This window comes from Channa argus, chromosome 6, assembly GCF_033026475.1.
Source record: "Channa argus isolate prfri chromosome 6, Channa argus male v1.0, whole genome shotgun sequence".
NCBI lineage: Eukaryota > Metazoa > Chordata > Actinopteri > Anabantiformes > Channidae > Channa > Channa argus.
The window spans coordinates 11,911,262-11,929,323 of NC_090202.1; the positions used below are offsets into that span (position 1 = coordinate 11,911,262).

At 38.5% G+C, this 18,062-nt stretch overlaps 2 protein-coding genes across 9 annotated transcripts in view; one reads left to right on the forward strand and one right to left on the reverse strand.

Moving 5' to 3' along the window:
* The window catches only part of foxn1 (forkhead box N1), an 18,234-nt gene extending 16,063 nt beyond the window's left edge, over positions 1 to 2,171 (forward strand). For 4 of the 6 annotated variants that reach the window (XM_067507527.1, XM_067507528.1, XM_067507526.1 and 1 more), the window contains 2 exons: positions 254 to 697; positions 1,014 to 2,166. In XM_067507527.1, the coding sequence (XP_067363628.1) occupies positions 254 to 697; positions 1,014 to 1,333 (764 nt within the window). In that variant the 3' untranslated portion in view covers positions 1,334 to 2,166. Of the gene's footprint in view, positions 1 to 253; positions 698 to 1,013 lie in introns of all 6 variants that reach the window. The other 2 variants (XM_067507529.1, XM_067507530.1) reach the window with 2 other exon arrangements.
* A 324-nt stretch (positions 2,172 to 2,495) lies between these two features.
* Positions 2,496 to 17,922, reverse strand: unc119a1 (unc-119 lipid binding chaperone a1). 3 transcript variants are annotated; one of them, XM_067506456.1, is made up of 6 exons: positions 17,683 to 17,818; positions 8,774 to 8,795; positions 4,988 to 5,101; positions 4,598 to 4,688; positions 3,621 to 3,793; positions 2,496 to 3,474 (listed from the first exon to the last, which is right to left on the reverse strand). In XM_067506456.1, exons 3-6 carry the CDS (start codon positions 5,067 to 5,069, stop codon positions 3,362 to 3,364), a joined length of 459 nt encoding a protein of 152 aa, XP_067362557.1. In that variant the 5' UTR covers positions 5,070 to 5,101; positions 8,774 to 8,795; positions 17,683 to 17,818; the 3' UTR covers positions 2,496 to 3,361. The 3 variants fall into 3 exon arrangements, with proteins under 3 accessions (XP_067362557.1, XP_067362556.1, XP_067362555.1); XM_067506455.1 differs by lacking the exon at positions 8,774 to 8,795 and having other exon boundaries at positions 2,497 to 3,474; positions 17,683 to 17,922; XM_067506454.1 differs by lacking the exon at positions 8,774 to 8,795 and having other exon boundaries at positions 2,497 to 3,474; positions 4,598 to 4,691; positions 17,683 to 17,922.
* Positions 17,923 to 18,062: the final 140 nt, after the last annotated feature.

Consider the following 18,062-nt stretch of genomic DNA (forward strand, 5'->3'; position numbering starts at 1 on the left):
TTATGAGTCTTAAAATAAAACATGAGCATGATTAAAAGAACATAATAATAAGCAAATGAACTGGAAAATGTTTCGAGATTAGTTTTACCATGAATTCATTGCAGTCAGATATTCACTGTACAGATATTTGACCATTTGATCAGTGGTGTATCTGATCTGACTATCAAAGCCGGATAGAAACTTTAGCACATTTAGTACAGTAGTGCATGTAGTTAATGAGTCACAATTGATTTTAAATGTATTTCTTTTGCAGAAGATCTTGACCGTCTACTGGGAGAGAGATCGGACAAGCTCAGGTCTTTGCCACCCTACACCAACCCAGCTCTCTTATCCAGAGTGGCCCCTATCTACACCACCACCTCGGCCCAGCTCCGAACACCCTGCCTACCCACTCGCAGGCCACAATATGCCCATATTCAACCTCAACAGCCCACCTACCTTCCCTCTGCCTCTGCTCATCCCAGCAACTCGTTTGCCCTGTACTCCCCCTGTGCACAGCAGCCTGCAGCTGGCATTCCATCAGCCACTGGAAGCCAGAGCTCACTAGTGGCTGGGAAGATGCCTCCTGTTTACAATGCTGCGCTGCAGGCCGAGTACAGTGTTGGCCTCAGGAGCATGCAGGACTTGATGTTGGAGGGAGACGGCAGTTATGATATCGACGCACTCAATCCGAGTCTGACTGACCTGCAGCTGCAAGGTAGGCCAGAGAAAACCTAACAACCACGTATGGTTTCTAAGGACAAATCATCCAAATTTCATTCAAACTTTGCAAATACTCACTTTATGTCATCATCTCACTTTCTGAATAATACTGTATGTCAAGGTATAAATAACAAAATTATCAATGTAAAAAACATTTTTGAATTCACATTAGTCATGTATTACTCACCTAAAACTCTGAATCTCCTAGGATTCACCAGTAAAATGAAAGGAAAACATTTTTATATAAACTGCTCAACAAATATTAGTAGTACTTTACAAAGTCCAACAGAAATTTCCTCTTCTATTTGTAGGTAACTTGTGGGAGGAGATAAGGGAGGAAAGCCTGGTGTCTGATTCGCAAGTTACCACCACAACACCTTCTACTACCTCTTCGCTGCAGGACCCCCATATCCAGACCAGCTGTCTGCAGGTTACGTCTCCTGTCAGTCAGATGTCAGACGTGACTACTGTTGGTCGATGTAAAACAGAGTATGAATATGAGGACACAGACAGTGGACCGAATTTTGAGCAGAATGGCTGTTTGAATGGACTGCATCCTGTGGTTTATTCAGGGGTGGAGAGTCTGGCTGCGTATCTGACCTCCTGCACCACGTCCATCTCCTTGATGTAAAGACCTCCCCGTTGATCACCTTCCCTGAACATTAATAATTAATGTACATTATTAACCTCTGTTTGCCACTGTGTAACGGTCTCACTGTAAAAACTAGTCATTAAACTATTTACTGTTTGCATCCAATGTCACCAAGAAATTACTGTTCACCCTCAGTTTTTTCAGCCACAGCAGACCGCTGTTTACAGCTGGAAGACATAGTGGAAAATGTATTCCAAAAGGGTGAAATTTGATCTTAAATCGGCATCTAAATAAACAATTATATTCCTATCAACTGTATGTGTATATGTGCAACTGTTTACTATACTAACAATGTTGCCAAATCAGTCTCATAGGTAGTAAGAGGTGATGCCGAAATGTGTTTCCACTGCCTCCAGGTGTCAAAAAGGTCAACAATTCATTGAATGTGTTCCAAATAATGTACAAATATTTGTAATAAAACAATCCTGTAAAACGGTGTAGTGTATATTTTACGTATATACGTGTATGTTTGCTACTGTTGCCATGTCAACAGTGCAGTAAGACTGTTGTCACAGAAGATGGCAGCAAAGACACTTTATGACCTTCAGACATGAATGAGGAATATCAAATTTATAAACTGTCATATATTTCACATTCTGTTTATATTTTCTACTGCATTATATATGCTGACAAACTGCATGAAAAATTCAGTACAGTACTGAAAACTTACTTCATAAAAAAGGTTTTGATCTTAGTTGTAAGTATTTTCATAAACTGGTAAAAGACAGGTATTTTTTTGAGAAATGCTGAATAATTATGATGAATGTGCAGAGTTTGAAGGCTGCTGACAGCTAAAGGCAGGAACACGTGTCTGTGCTCACCTTAAGTCCCAGACAACCATAATTTTCTTTTGTGCGTGCAATTTTACATAGAGGAGCTTAACTTTAAAATGTAAGAATATTTGCATTGAATTTTGGCAATAAATTTGGCAAATAACAACAATGTGTGCACCTGAACTTTGGTTCATACAATATTTTTCATTTTTATTTGTTTCATTTTTAGCATTGAAATGCATTGAATTATCTTTCTGTTAATTTTGATTGTTAATTTTTAAATTCTTTTGTCTGTGCCACTAGAGCATGAATAATGTGATGCTTCTTCGTTTGTGGAAAAAAAAACAGTGTTTATGAACATTTTGAAAACAATCCAATATTTATTGCAGTGATGGAATTTCAATCGGCAAAACTTTACATACTTTTTCATTTTATACTTAAAACATTCATCAGAATTAAAGTATACACAGTGTTCAGTACTACAGGGAATGTACTGGATATCAAAATTGGTGTTTAATCTTTGACTTTTGGATAATGTTGGTTTACTGACACTTCAAAATGGCTATTTAATTAAAAAATACCCCTGTCGTAGTTGTACTATGAACATGGAAACATAAAAAGAAATGACAAATTCAAACTGACAAGTACACGTACAAGTCCAGCGGAACAATGACAAATCCTGGAAGGAGGACTGAATCATTCATGTGTGCTACTACAAATTTAAGAAACTTTAGAAGTAAAATTGTAATGAAGCTCCTATACAAACTCTATAAATATACATCTGAAAGGAACAATTTTTATTAAAACTCTTTTAGGGTAACATTTCTCTCTTTTTCTCACGATGTGTTTCAAGTCAAACAATACTCACTGTCTCCTTCTCTTTGCCATCACACCACTCAAAATGTAAATGAATCCATGTTTTCCTGATGATCAAGCGGAGCCAACATCTACAGACTGAAGTCAACAGTATGTACAGACACTGCATGTGTTTGCTGCCCACACACACATTCACACACATTGATGCAAACTGATGATAAAACTGGTAGAATCCAATGTTCCTGCAAAGAGGCAAAGGGAGAACAACTATTGATTGGACAGTCAACAACCTGATTGGAAACACGTGGAAGTGTTGTGCGCCGGTCCTTTGTCCATCAGTTTATCTGTTTCTTGTTCTGCTGGGTACCTGGATCATGGGAAATGTCTATAACAGGGAGGAGTAAAGGGTAGAGGTATCCTATGGGCCCCCACTGTAGGAATAATCCGCCTTGTTGTGCATCACCAGTCTGTTGTCCACAAAATAGAAACTGTCAGACTGCGTCTCGTAAGGGTGGAGGATCATCTCACGCACTGAATGAGAACAAACACACAACATTGAATTTTTTTTTTTTTTACATCAAACCCCGTCTGAGCGAATGAAATATATCTGTGTGGATGGCTTGTCTCATGTGGTTAAATGTGTTTTTGGTGCTGCGTGTGCATGACGCGACACTCACTGAGCTCCTCGGACAGCGCAGGGAACTCGTAGATGTGCTCGCATGTGTTCTTGCTGCTGGGCATGCAGAAGCCAAATTCAAAATCAAAGCTCTTGAGTAGCTGATCACGAAAGTAGTGTCTCTCAATCATGCGGAAGTTGCTGATGGCGGTGTCTCCCACTGTGAACTCCACTCTGCAGAGAGACAGAGAGAAAATTCATTTGCTAACCTGAACGCGAATAAAATGTCAGGTCAAGTTCACAAAATTCTTTCAATATGTTTTCCTAACGTTGACCTTAACTTACATGACAACACTGGACTAATTGCTGACATGTTACATAGCAACATAGTTGAAATAAAGTCCACTGAGTGAAACATAAAAGCCAACGGTGGATCCAGATTGTCTCAACACCTCAGCTGCTTTCATCGTGCCCAGAAATGTTGGTAATGGTCATCATTGCAGAAGAGGACTAAGTATGTTTACACTCACTGCCCACTTTATTTGGTACATAAGTACCATCTAATATCTGCTATGAATTCTAATTTTATCAGCATAAAAATCATCACCATTCTACAATGGTGATGATTCTACTCTGTGTTTATGATTGAGGTCATATTAGGTGGTGGAGTTGTACTGCAGTGTGTTGGATTAACAGTATAATGCTTTGGTCAATTATTTAAAATTAATAAAGGGGGTAAAACTTTAGAAATTATGACTCAGATGTTGGGTTGGGCTGAAATGTGTGATTGGTCACGGAGTGGGAGTCTGATGATGAGCACCACTCAGGAGAACTGATAGCTGTTTGGTGCCTGACTCAAGAGCTGTGCTGCTCTGTGTGTTCACACTTATCATCATGCGCCTGTTGTCTCACACTAAAACCCACAAAACAGCGAGGTTAAATAGACCCTGTTGCATCAGGATGAGATCATTTTCATTTCTCGCAGTCCCTGCCTTGGATTTTTCAAATTCAACACAAACACACTGAACTTTGACTTACGTGGCTCCGACCTGCCGCAACTGCAGGAAAGCTGGTGTGAACTGGTATCGGACAAAACGGCCCGCGTTGGGGTCACAATGCTTTTTGTCTCCTGCTACAGAGGAGATGAAGAATAGAAATGAAGAAAATTTTCCAATTCCTTATTTTACAATGTGAGATAAATGCTTTCAGTACACCTCCCTGTAGGTACACGATACGATACGCTTATCTGGCAAGAAGAAAATGGAATCTTTCTACCCTTTTAATTATCGCTAATATCCTCTGCAGAGTCATAGGAGCAAGACATCATGCATTACCATTTGAAGTGTTTAATATTGTTTTAAAGCACACTATGAGCAGATAACAGTTGATATTGCCTGTGTGTCTAGTTTTTTGACGTTTGGACCTGACCTGGTGTAGGAGGTTTAGTTATCTCAAAAAGGACCGTCCCCGTTTCCATGTCCCGTATCTTGAACCTGGTGAAATCAATCATGTGGATGTTTTCTTCTGGAGAACAAAGGTAATCTGAAAAAAGAGAGAGAATAACCTTAAGATTATAATTATATGCGTTCAAGGCCAATTCTTATTTTTTCATCTTATTACTGTTGATTACTGATCATTGTTAAAGCAAACGTTTAATTTTTGGCAGTAACCAGTAAATGAAAAAGAGCTCTGTTGCTCTCTGCCAGGAGACAGTATAATTTGTTGTCATAGGCACATGTGAATGGATATATATAATTCACAATAATGCCGTATACATTCTCATGACCTTTTTTTTTTTGGATGTTGAAAACATACAATAAGACCAGGAAGCTATTTTTACCTGTCAGATCTTTCTCTGTGCTAAGAAATAACATCAACAGTAAGAACGAAGTATCTTGTCTGTACTATTTAAAGTTCAGAGATCAGTCCATTGTCACATGGTGTGAACAGTCAGGTCTTTTCAAAGAAATACATAGAGAAATACATACACAAAGGAGCAAGAATACACAATACTAACATTACACTGACTAGAATTTAACATGGCCAGAGCACAGTCTAATTTATAGTTAACTGAGACTCAGTCATACTTCAATAAATATTTTTTATTTTAATAAAATAAATTTTTTGTTAGTTTGCACATACTATACATACCAAAAATTATTATTATTTTATTTAAAGCGGCCCAAAAAAAAAATCTGCCTTAATTTTATTGGAGTCTGTAGAGTCTGGCAACTATCACACACAGACGCACACACACCACACACAGAGACAAACACACACACACTTACAAAAAGAAAACGTGTCAAGAATGTAAACAAAGAAGGGAATTCCCCTTATTTATCGTTGGGTCGACCTGCTCCTTAGGATCAGGAGGCCTGAACATTTTTGTTATCCCAAAGAACCTCATTAAACAGGTTTCTGTCGGTTTGCTCCTTACACAAACAATGTTCTACACAATATATTTGTACTATAGTGATAGTTGCACATCTGTGGGAAAGCTGGTTTTATTTATTTATTGTTACCTTTCCATAAATAGCTTTTCTACTCACATTTCTCTTTGGTTTATTGAGTTTTTTTCAATTGCTAACAAGCATTGGTCAAAACTAAAGTCACGTCAACACTCAGCAAAACAAAAGTCCATGTGGAGCAAACTTTTGGTGCATCACTTTTCATTGCTTACACGCAAAATGCATTCAATGACAACAGAAAACAAAATTCATGAACTCCTTTCTCACATTGAAATCTACAGAGAATAATCAAAAATAAAGTATGTCTGTCTTTTTCTTGCCTTTTGAACCCTATAGAAGGGTTTTCTCTGAATAGAGGTGGAAGGTTTAGGACCACTCTCTACATGACCAGTTGTCCTTACTTGATGCTATAAATGCAATGTGTGGAGATATTTCTCCTGAAGCCTGCCAGGGTTGGATTAGACTTTCTAAAAGATTCTTTGCTTTGCCTTTTTGTTTTGGGTGAAGACTTAAGATGTGATGCTGAGGAAAATATGTGGCAAAATACATAAGAGAGGGTGTGAGTGTTACATGAAATACTGTAAATGCAATAAATGGAATCCATAATAGGAATGCTAATGATTCATTCTTGTTACAATAAACAATATCATATACAATAATTTAGCACATGCAATGAAGTAATAAGCTCTATATCTATAATAAAACACTGATTTATCTGAAAAAGCATTTAAACTTTATAGATAAAATGTCTTTTATGTAATGCTCTCTGTTGTTAGTATTTTGTAGTTTGGTATGTTGAGAGTGACAGTGCTTCCTGAATGAGACTTGTTGCCAGTGTTGTGGATGAATGAACTCATTCTGAAACATGTGTGATATGTTTTGTTGGTGAGAAAGAGTTAAGGTGAGATGAACTGTTTAGCTGAGATGCATGTCTGTAATGTAGACTGTGTGAAGAGTTATGAAAAAGTGGTTTCAGTATTAACCAATGCTTTTTAGCAATAGAAAAAAAAACCATAAAACAAATACATTTTTGTTGGATTGTTGAATTATTGGTATATATTGATTACATTTTTCAATATTGACTCTCAATAACTCCATAAATTAATTAAGCATAACTTACTATAGTAGTAATCTGTGTTGTATAATGCAAATCATAGGCATAACAACATAAGTTCAAACACACCGCGATACTATAATGTTGCTGAGACAGTCAGTGCCAGAGTCGTGTCTCTTTTCTCACATACTTATTATTACTTTCCTCTGACAACATCAAATGTACAGTCAACAGCAGGATTGTTTATTTTGGTGAGCAAAAGGCCAAACCCAAGTATCCTGATAAGGGCGACAGATTTGTCCATGGTGTGAATTTGTCTGTATGTGTGTAAACCCGCGTAGGTATGTGTGTGTATGGGTGTGCGTGTGTGCCTGTGTGCACGTGTGCATATGAGACTGTGAGAGACACAGGCCGCCCAACAGGACAGAATTAGATGTAAGAGGCTTATCGTGTTTTATCATCACATGGACTGACTGGTTTGAAGACACACACACACCTACTTTATCATTAGAGTTATGGTAAGGACAGTTATTATTGCCGGTGGACATTACAGGCTCTTTCCTATCGATGCCCTCATCAAAGATAGAGTATGTTCACCCCCCCCCACACACACACAAACAGACACACACACACACACACACACATTGTTTCATCCTCCTCTGTTTCCTAGGGTTGCGGAGCAGATGGCCCACATAGGCTTTAACTAGCTGTTCTAAGATATTTATAGACCTTTTTATACCTGACATCCTGTCTAAAAATGTTGCAGCCTTATTTAGATTTTTGTGGAATACATTTTAAATAATGGTAATGTAAATGTACAAGTAACACTAGGATGACACCAATGTCTTAATTAAATCAGCATCAGCTAAAATCAGCAGCTTTCTGAAATTAATACTACTGCAGAGATGTCAAAACATTTGACATCTTCCTCTTACATTGTGTCACTCTGAGTAATGCTCTGACTGATTAAATGATTTAAATGAGAATGTATATTTAATGACAAAAGGGATAAGGTCACAGGCCCACAGGCTTGGACTTGACAAACATTTTTAAACAGCAGAACACATTTTTACCTCCATTTCTGCATTACTAAGGAGTAAACCTGATGTATGCCATCTTCCTGCCTTGTTTAAGAATGATTTTCTGTCTTTGGACGGTCACTGATGCAAAGCAATGTCTTAACTTTTATAAAGCCAGGCATAATATTAGTCAGTAGTCATTTAGTGCCTCTAAAATGATCTTAAATCGGGAATCACCTAAAAACCTATAATAACACTAGAAGCGAATTTCAATTTGAAAGAGATTCAGTGTACTATACAGTGCATTTACATGTATTTTTATGTGCGGGTGAACACTCAAATCTTTCTGCAAAAGCACTGCAGACTCCACAGGGCTCTTCTCGTTGATTTCATGTTACCATACTGCGAGTAGAGTGTTTCCATGGTGAGCATCACAAGACCGGTCAAGAGATTTCCTGTATAAAGCTGCTCTGGCCTAGTCTCTTAATATCACCTTCCAAACAACTGTAAGAGGGTTAGACAGCTGCTGTTTGATGCAGCACCCTCTAGTGCCAAGTCATTTGATGTGAGTGGCTTATCTGCTACGACTATATCAGCGTAATTCCACAGTTAGTCTGGGGTTGGGTTTCTTCTAAAGAGCAACTTTCAAACATTCAAAAATATTTATCTTTACCTGTATCTGCAAGCTTTGTTACCTGTAATTAAATAAATAACGGATTAAATAAAGGACAACAATCTACAGAAAAAGCATCATGCACCATATTAGATTATTTCCCTAAATGCAAAGGCCAATACGGATGTAGCCCAATTATAAGAGGAAAGAAAAACGGTTTGAAAATCTGCTGCCAATCAATGTGATTTGCGTATCTGCCACTGAGCCCACTTGCATTGTGGGCAGATGACCTATAGATGTATTTTGTGAATCAGCGATGGTTACTGTACTTGCCAAACCAGCTAAAAAAGACAGATGGACCATTTCATTTGATTGCAGAGCCAATTAAGTTACTTTCATACAGCATAGTGCAAGAATTCCCACATAACCAAGTCACACCTACAGTCATATGAAACTCGTTACACACACTTCGATTTCACAGCCCCTGGACATGCAGCAGATTGACTGATCCTGGCTGACTGTAGTGCCTTTTAGAGATTTGTAGGAGTACTATTAAAAATCTGCCCTTTTCAGATGCTCACTATTTGGTGGCAACAAAATGAGGTGTGAGCTGTGGGGAGAGCAGAGGAAATAAAATGAACAAAATGAATGATGAGAGTCATTTTCAGTTGCTGAGAGATGGAGAGTGGAGGTAGAGAAAATGAGAGAAACAGAGCATGAGGGGAGTGCATATTTAAGGAAAGAAACTGTAAAACATCTCTACTGCAGTATCTGATGAGTGTAGGCTCTTTTATAGGCTGCAGTTTGTCACAGTGTTCTTTATGAATAACCAAGTGCTTGTTTCACAGCATTAGGAGATGCCTGAGCTTCCTATTGGACATGTTTAACGTTATTACTTCTCTTATTTTTGGCCAAATATTCTTATTAGTCAAAGCAAAGATAGATTTTAAGGTGATTTCTGAAAACATTTCGCTTTTGACAAATCTACCAACCAGTGGTCTTTTGTTGTTAGAGTTGTTGGAAATTAGTCAATTATGCTGCACAGTGTTTTGGGGGACGTGATGATCACTGAAAATTGGTCTAAATCTACTGTATGCTAATAATAAAAAAAAATCTGACAATATCTAACTATCCAGAGGCTCAAAGCTCTAAAAATTACTTTTCTCTACAGAAACTCAAGCGTGTGTTTCCATAAACAATATCACAATTTTTCTGAACAGATTAATGATGGATTTTATCTCAGTCTTAATGCTAAGGTTAACTGGCCACAAGCAGCAGTTTCGTATTTACAGGAGTGACTAGTTTGGAAAATTTAATAAGATACTCTAAATGCTGACACAAGTAACACCAGCTCTGTGGAAAAAGGAGCCTTTTGCCTAGGCTACTGTTCTCTTAATAGCCAAAGACAGTGAAGAAAATTACCACTGCTGTAACGATGTATCTATGCGAAGGCTTGAGGTTTAAACCTCCCCGAAACACACACATTGCTCCACTTCACTTCCCTCAACACCGTCACCTAGCAACGCTTTTTCTGATGGTGCGCCAGCTCGATTAGGCCATCTTTTTCCTTCCCCTCATCTACCTGGCTGCTTCACAACAACAAGGTGTGGCATCGGATCAAAGGAGAGTCTCTGGGGTAAGGCATCGGTTGTAGGAAAATGACATGTGATGAAGGTATACCGGAGGCCTTTTCCTGTACAGGACCTCTTGCTGCCTCATTTCCCAGCCCTGAATCACATGAGGAATATGATCGTGCTGATTTACTGCAGAATCCAAAGAGGATGTGTGTCAACAGTAACATGACTTGATAGATAACAACACACTTTATTGTCCTCATTAACTCCCAGTGCAGATGATCTGCCATAGTTACACACTGCTCATTTTACTATTGCAGAGAGGAGGAATTTACAACTCTGCATTAATTTGTCACATCTTACTGTGCATCTCATATGTCCAAATTATTGGCCGTGCTATCGATTTTATTTGTGCGCACACACATTTATCATAGAACCAAAGACCACCACAGATTTCTGTTACTCCTATTAGTCTTCACTCTATACAGTCCTCAAAAGGCAGCAGACCCTCTAAAGGGGGTAAAATTAGCACCAGGTCTTGAGTCACGCTGTGTCCTTTGTGTTCAGATACACGGAGGCTGTCTGACACCAAAGTGACATTCATAAAGAGCAAGCGAGCTGCCACTTATAGCTCCTTAATCCCCAAGATTAGCCGGAGTTACTGACTTTCAGCAACATGGACTGATTCCAAATGCCTCCCTGTCTCCACTTAACTCTGTGGTTTACCGATCAGTGCTGAGGCGTGTGTGTTGAATTAATCCCAGAACAAGAGGCAGAACAATTCAAACGTGTTTACTTGTCTTTTCATTCAAATTATCCACAGCCTCAGGCACCTAGAGACATGTTCATATCATGATGTACAGTGCACCTGTGTATGGCAGGCTTCTTCATGTCTCTTGGTTAACAGCACCTGTAGGCAAACTGGCAAAGGGTGAGGTTCAAGGAAAGGTTGCATTTGGAGCAGCTGAATGCAGATGAGATTCTTTCCTCTTATCTTTGTCCAGCCGACATTACTGAGAGAAAAATAATATTCTTCTGTGAAAGGGTTTAGTGGGGACAGAGTCTGCGATTTACCCTCCCTGGGTAAGAATGAGAGTGAACAAGGTTATTTAAGGAAAGAAAAAAAAAAAGAGTTAGATGAGGGCAAAATACCACTCATATCTGTGTCCTTATAATAAACCCAGCATCTGGTTATTTCCTTTAGTTTAAAAAGTCTAAGTGGGAGAAACAGCTGTTCAGGTGTTATCTAAATGTGACCATATCATTTTTAACACATTTGATATTGTTTATTTCATAATTTATGACTTTTAAAGATGTTTCTCCGTGGATTTTGTTACCTTGGACTGAGCCAGGCTAGCAGTTTCCTCCAGTTTGCAGTTTTTATGCTAAGCTAAGTGGCTTCTTGCTAAAGCTTCTGTTTTAGAGGACTACAGTTTATGATAGTGGTTTAGAAATTATTTCTGCAAATATACAGAATAGTAAAAGAATCACTTGAACATTTTGGCATTTATCCTTATTCCCATTTAGGAACATTTAGATAAAAAGATTTTTAATATCATGGGAACCACTAGCCTGCCTTTGTGTCAAGGAAATAAATTCACAAGACCCCTGAAATTCTGCATGACCTAAAACCAACCAACCATACAAACAATGAATTATTGATCCGTTGATAAATGTGAGTACAGAGCTTTTTACCTTAGATCAGAGCAAAGCTTCTTTCCCCTTCACCTGCTTCCACTGTTAGAATATGTCTGAACCTGCTAGTAAACCTAAGTTAACAATGCAAGTTAACCTACTAAACTGCTTTTAGAAAAACATATTTGGACGATGAAATGACTTTACAAACTTTAGCAATGATACAGTACATGAAAACTATAGTGGCATTTTTCAGACATTCCTCAAATCATTGCTGATTTGTTGTCAGTGGCTGGTGAATCTTACCTCTTAAGGAAAGGTTACTGTAAAGTTTGTCTGCTCACAGCCCACAGACACATGATGTCAGAAAAAATGAGCCATAAGCAGACACTGTTTTAAAGGGTCACAAGCCAAATAGTTGGGTGCCATTGTTTGGTATTTAATGTGGCACTCATGGAAAGATGTGTGATGGTGTTGCAGAAAGCCATGGAGAAATGTATCCTGATGCTCTCCACAGCCAATTTAGCCTGTGTCGGCTTGAGAGAAATGTTTCAAAGACCACAAACTCGTTACCCCCAGGTTCTCAGAATTATTTGCTTCTTAGTGTTACTAACATTTTGGCATATTTTCTTCCTACAGGCTTTTCCTCACATTTTGCTAATTAAAATCTAAAATGCAAACAGTTGTTTGTAAACCAATGGGTTCGACTTTGATACAAAGCTTTAGTCAGATGATGAGCATTTTTAAAGCCAGAAATATCATCACCAGCCAATAAAGACTAAAGCACTGATGCTGATGAATGAACCTATCAAATGCTGACACACCAATGCTGTACTATACAACATTAGTCTCACATAATGCACCTTGAACATAATCTAATTTGTAATATTTAGCAGAGGTGGTTTAGAGCTTGGCAACAACAGCCTGATTTATAAGCCTGAGCACTACTGCCTGTTAGCAGTTCTGTTAATTTTGGCTTTCTGCCTGTCACCAGCCACCAGACTTTCTGTCTGTTCCCAATCACCTGTCCTTCCCCGTAGTCTCACATACCTGTTCCAAGTTTCCACATCAGGTCTCTGATTATTTAAACCTGACAATTCCACCTGATTGCTGCCAGCTTGTCTGTCATGCAGTCCCAGATCAAGCTTTCCAAACTTTTTCATAATTCTTTTGACTTCCAGTTTTTAATCTCCTGCATATATTGAAACAGTTTTTGCACTACAAGCCCGCTGACTTTGCACTAACCTGCTGTTACGTGCATTGCCTTTTAATAAAGGTGAATTGTTTCAACTATTCCTCTGAGTCCTGTGTTTCTGAGCCAAGCTGTCTCTCTGTGTGTCAAATCTCTCTGAAACAGTAACCTTGTGACAGCTGTGCATGGGAGATTAGGAACCAGTTGCACCAATCAATTTTAATTAAAGCGGCATCCATTGTGTTGGGAGACATCACAGAGTAGAACTCCTGCACGACGTAGATAAAGCACTGTTCTGTCTCAGAGATTTAGAAAGGCTAAATAATTGATCAGCTATTAGTGTAAAAGGAACCACACTGTTCTGAGTAAATCATCCAGATGAGGAGAAATTACAGGCAGATATGAACCCAAATGACAAAAATGTTCAGAGTATAACAGCTGATCTAGTGTGGTAGAGCTTCTCTCATTCCATTACATAACTATTCCAGTTCTGTATTTATGTTAAAAAAATAAATTTCATGTTTTGCTGTTCTGTAAAGCTGAAGTGTACTCGCACTGAGAGTCAGAATGTTAGTTTCAGTGGAGCCAAAAGAATAAAACTTGATTTACATTTATAACAATTTAAATTAATAATATTATTTAGGAAATATGGGAAATAATATTTAGGAAACATATAATTACATAAGAAAACAGTGACAACAGACTGCGGTGTCAATCAGGCATGGGTGAAAACAGACACTTAAATGGACAGACACTTAATTTCATCTTCTTAGCTTTCAAAGTGATTGTCAGACTATTGAGAGACATCTGACTTCCCCTTCCCCTCACATTCTTCTGACCTCAGAGTATGGTGGGCAGTGTCCAATAATTTTTGTAACTTTTGAAGCTGACAATCCCAAAAGCACACCCACTTTATGTTGGAAACACAAAGGTTCAAACTCCCCTCTTGTCTCTCACTTTGTTACGCTTCATAAAAATACTTCTTGTACAAAGCCTTGACCACCTCTGACAAGCAAAGTGTGCTCCTCATCCAAGAACAGCAGCCCTTTCATGATGTACATGTAGTTGGACATTATCATCTTCTCCATCTGCAGCATGCTTTTGCATGCTAGGTTCAGCCTGACTTGAGTCATCCTTCAACAAATGTAGAGCTCTTATTCATTAATGGAAACCAACGTTTATGTACCAAAGGACAATTCTAGGTATTTCTACAAACCTTGTTACCAAATACTTGGCAAATATGGTACTTTTACTTCAATACATGTATTTGAGAACTATATAATTACTAGTTACTTTTCAAACTCAGGATAATAAAATAAAATACTGTATAATAATACTTATAATAAAAAAGCACAAGCTACACAGCAGTATGTACAAAAACTCAATTTACAATTATTAGATTAAAAACATAAGATCATTAAAAATGCTTATAAGGCTGTTAAAATAAGGTCAATTTTTACCAGCTGCAGCATTAAAGTGATTAACATATAATTTCTGATGTGAAATGAGCCAATCTGCATAAAGAGTACATAGAGATTATTTTCTAGGTTAGTACATGTGTACTTTTACTTAACTAACATTTTGAATGTACTGTTTGTACTTGCAACATACACTGTGATATATGAAACTTTTACTTAAGTAAAGGATCCAAGTATTTCTCACACCACTGCTCTCATTTATCTGAATGGAGACAGTTCAATGACACAGCTCCAGCAAAGGCTCAGCTTTTGCTGCATCTGGCTATCAGGACCTGGGGCAACCTAACACAGAGTAATTTACAAAATGTGGCGCATTTCTACTGTTTACCTTGTGATTGTTATCTATTTGACATGCATAAATAAACTATATAAATAAATCTTTTTTGCTTTAATGATTATGGCATTACAGTTTCAAATTTGGTAATTGTATGAAAATATACTAAATATATAAAATAAACACTGATATTTTCTGGCTTGCTCACTGTCCATGTGCAGGTGTGGATGTTTTGAAGCTTAAATAATAGAAAATAGTTAGGGAGTAATGTTTTATGAGTAACTAATGACCATTTAAAGTAAATTGCTAATACTACTCACATGTATGCAGTCTCTGTTTTCCTGTGATTCCCAGCAGTGTGAGGATTGTTTTAAAAACTCATGTTTCACATTTAAAAACCGGTGCCATCAAACTAAAAGACCGCAAAGCATTTTCAATAAGAGGCAAAATAATTTTTACGTTTTATCAACGGGAAAGCTTCACTCTGTTGCTCTGACTGCTCTTACATGGAAGTGAAAACACAAATAGACATAGTGGAGAAGAGGAAGTGGGTACAACTGAGAAATAAACAATTTCAGCAAAACGCATTTGAGTCTAACAAATATTTGACCTAAACATAGGCTCATTCTATATGACACTGCTGTCCATCAGTAATTATGGTTATTCATGTTATGACAAGGTAAAAAAATCACTATTATTACATTTTCTTTGGCACCAGCTGTATTTCTCTTTGTTTTTCTGCCTGCATACACTACATAAATCATCCATCATGTAAACAGTGAACTGATAAGGCCCCATTTTTCATATCACAGCAGCGCTTCTCGTCTGCATGGGTTATATTACTTCTACTCTTTGCCTGTGTGACAATGAGGCACTGTGCTTTGCTTATCAGCACTGAACCGCCGTGACAGACCAGAACTGGGCCGCCCCAAAATGGTGGCATTTACCTCCCAAAAGAACCACTGGAAAAGCCATTTACGCAGCAGCTTGAGGGATTTTCTGCGTCCCTCTTTTCTTTCTTTTGCAGCAGAATGATAATAGTCTGAATTTGGCAGTACAGCAGGCTTATCTCTGTGGTCAGTTTTTTTATGGTCTGCTGTTGTTGGGCCTTGTGGGGGCATTTTTGAAGGAAACAAAGAATGAGATCAACATCAGTTTCAGCATAAACCCCAAAATTATTAAGCTGTGGTCAAATGACAACATTTCCTTGCTGTCAGGTTATGATTTCCCTGCTACCGTTATTTTTTATAGATATTACAAATATTATAAATGAATGACTGGAAAAGATGATAAATATAGAACATTTTTAATCCTAATCCACAATATAAACAAACTCACTTACACCTTAACTCCAGGGTCATTAATTAGCTGAAGGTGTATCTCATCATTGCAGAATGCTGTGTTACAACCGTACTGACATAATCCAGATTACATGTCAGCAGAGAGCAGAGATTACTGCAACATCACGAGTGATTTAGGTATTATCGCCCTGATGCAGCCCTATTGCTTTTCCACTGAGGGGGTAGCAAATGAAAACAGATGTGATGGTCTCAGAGGGGATAAGAAAAAGTTGGTGCTCAATGTCAGAGTGAAAGCAGAAATCCTTTTGTTCTAATGGGGTCTATGGGGAAACCTTATTGTTTACATATGAATTAAAGTGGCATCTAATAGTTACATCTAATAGTAACCTTATGCAGATGGGTGTAAGAACATTGGACAACAATCATCTGTTCACATTTACACTGACAAAGTGCTTCAGTCCAGGTTTAAATCTTAGGCCTGTTAAAGGCCGTAAATCGGTTTTAAATGACAGTGTGACTCTTTTTGATTGTTTTGGTCTTTCTCTGTTTGGTGTGATTCACTTCCCTTTCCTATTTTTTTATGAGCAGAGAACAACTAAAACAATAGACCCCCAATGCTGACCATTAGAGTAACATACATAGATTACACAAGTCTCGTGTCTTTCTTGGTACAAGCTGTTTTCCAGAGACTTAGGTGTCTGTAGTAAATCAACAGTGCATTGGAAATGTACACTGTTTGCTACCCTGACTGGATTTGCCTCCAGAACAGCAACACAGTAACTGAATGGTCTGATACCAGTATGTCAACAAAAACCAAAGTTTACAGTATCTGCAAAAACAACCCAGATGACTGTGTTTGTTTCTATGCACTTGTGAGATCGATTTGCAAAGTTCAAAGTTTGTGAGGCTCCAATCCTCTGACTATGCTGTTCTGCTAACAAAGTTTTTTAAAACCAGGAGCATCTGTTGAATGACCTTTCTGCAGTCCCGTCCTCTTTCCATAAGATGTCAAGCAACAGGCCGATGGTATTCTTCTCTTGTGTTTGCTCCAGCCGACTACTGTCTGTGACAGATTATAGGCTAATTAGCAGATCACATCTCTGGCCACCCGTTACCTCAGAGCCACAGGTATCTTGAGGTGAGTAAGTGATCAGAGCCTGTTTGTCTTAGTGGGATTTTAGAAACTCACCAGAAATGACCCGCAGTCATCTTATCACTCTTTCACAAACTCATACTGAACTGTTAACAGCTGTAACAGAAAGTTAAATAGTTAAACTGCGCTTGGAAGACACATTTGTCCACAAACTGTGATTAACCTTACGCAAGTCTATGTCGCTGTCCATGGTATCTTCCCTCACACAGCCAATAAAAGCCGAACATGAACGCAGGGTTACACTGTATGGAAAGACACTAAAAACAGAACCAAGCACACATGGGTCACACTAATCTCCTCTAGCCTCTAAAAGGCTCTATCTTGTATTTCCATAATGCCAATTACAGCAGCAGCCTACTTACTCATTGTGATCTTCTGCAGTCCAAGCACATCCTCGGGCGTTATTACGGTATTTCTGCGCAATTCTTCTTCGGTTTTCACTGGGATCCCCATGTCTGACGAGTTGCACCCTTGCTGCACTTTCATGTTCAGCACAGGAGAAGACTCTGCTCGCCGCGAATGCTGAGGAACTGAGGCTTTCTGATGCTCTCAGCGTCGTCGCCGATGTGTTTGCGTCGGAGCTTTTCCTTACGCACTGGCTAATACACCTTACGACAAACGGGCTCAAGAATAACTCATTCTCAGCGCCTCCTCCCCTTCGCGATACAGTAGAAGATAAAAATCAGCTTTCAGCTCCCTCCCTCGCCCAGTGCTCATCGGCTCTTTCACAAATCCCGTAGCT

Bases quoted from the DNA above. Each gene is read 5' to 3' on its own strand.
- unc119a1 (XM_067506454.1), bottom strand. From the start codon at position 17,806: ATGAAAGTGCAGCAAGGGTGCAACTCGTCAGACATGGGGATCCCAGTG. The intron at 4,692-4,987 runs GTCAGGTCCAAA...TCTCCTCTGTAG, and splicing joins AACTAAACCTCCTACACCAG to CAGGAGACAAAAAGCATTGT. The intron at 3,794-4,597 runs GTAAGTCAAAGT...GTCTCTCTGCAG, and splicing joins TTGCGGCAGGTCGGAGCCAC to AGTGGAGTTCACAGTGGGAG.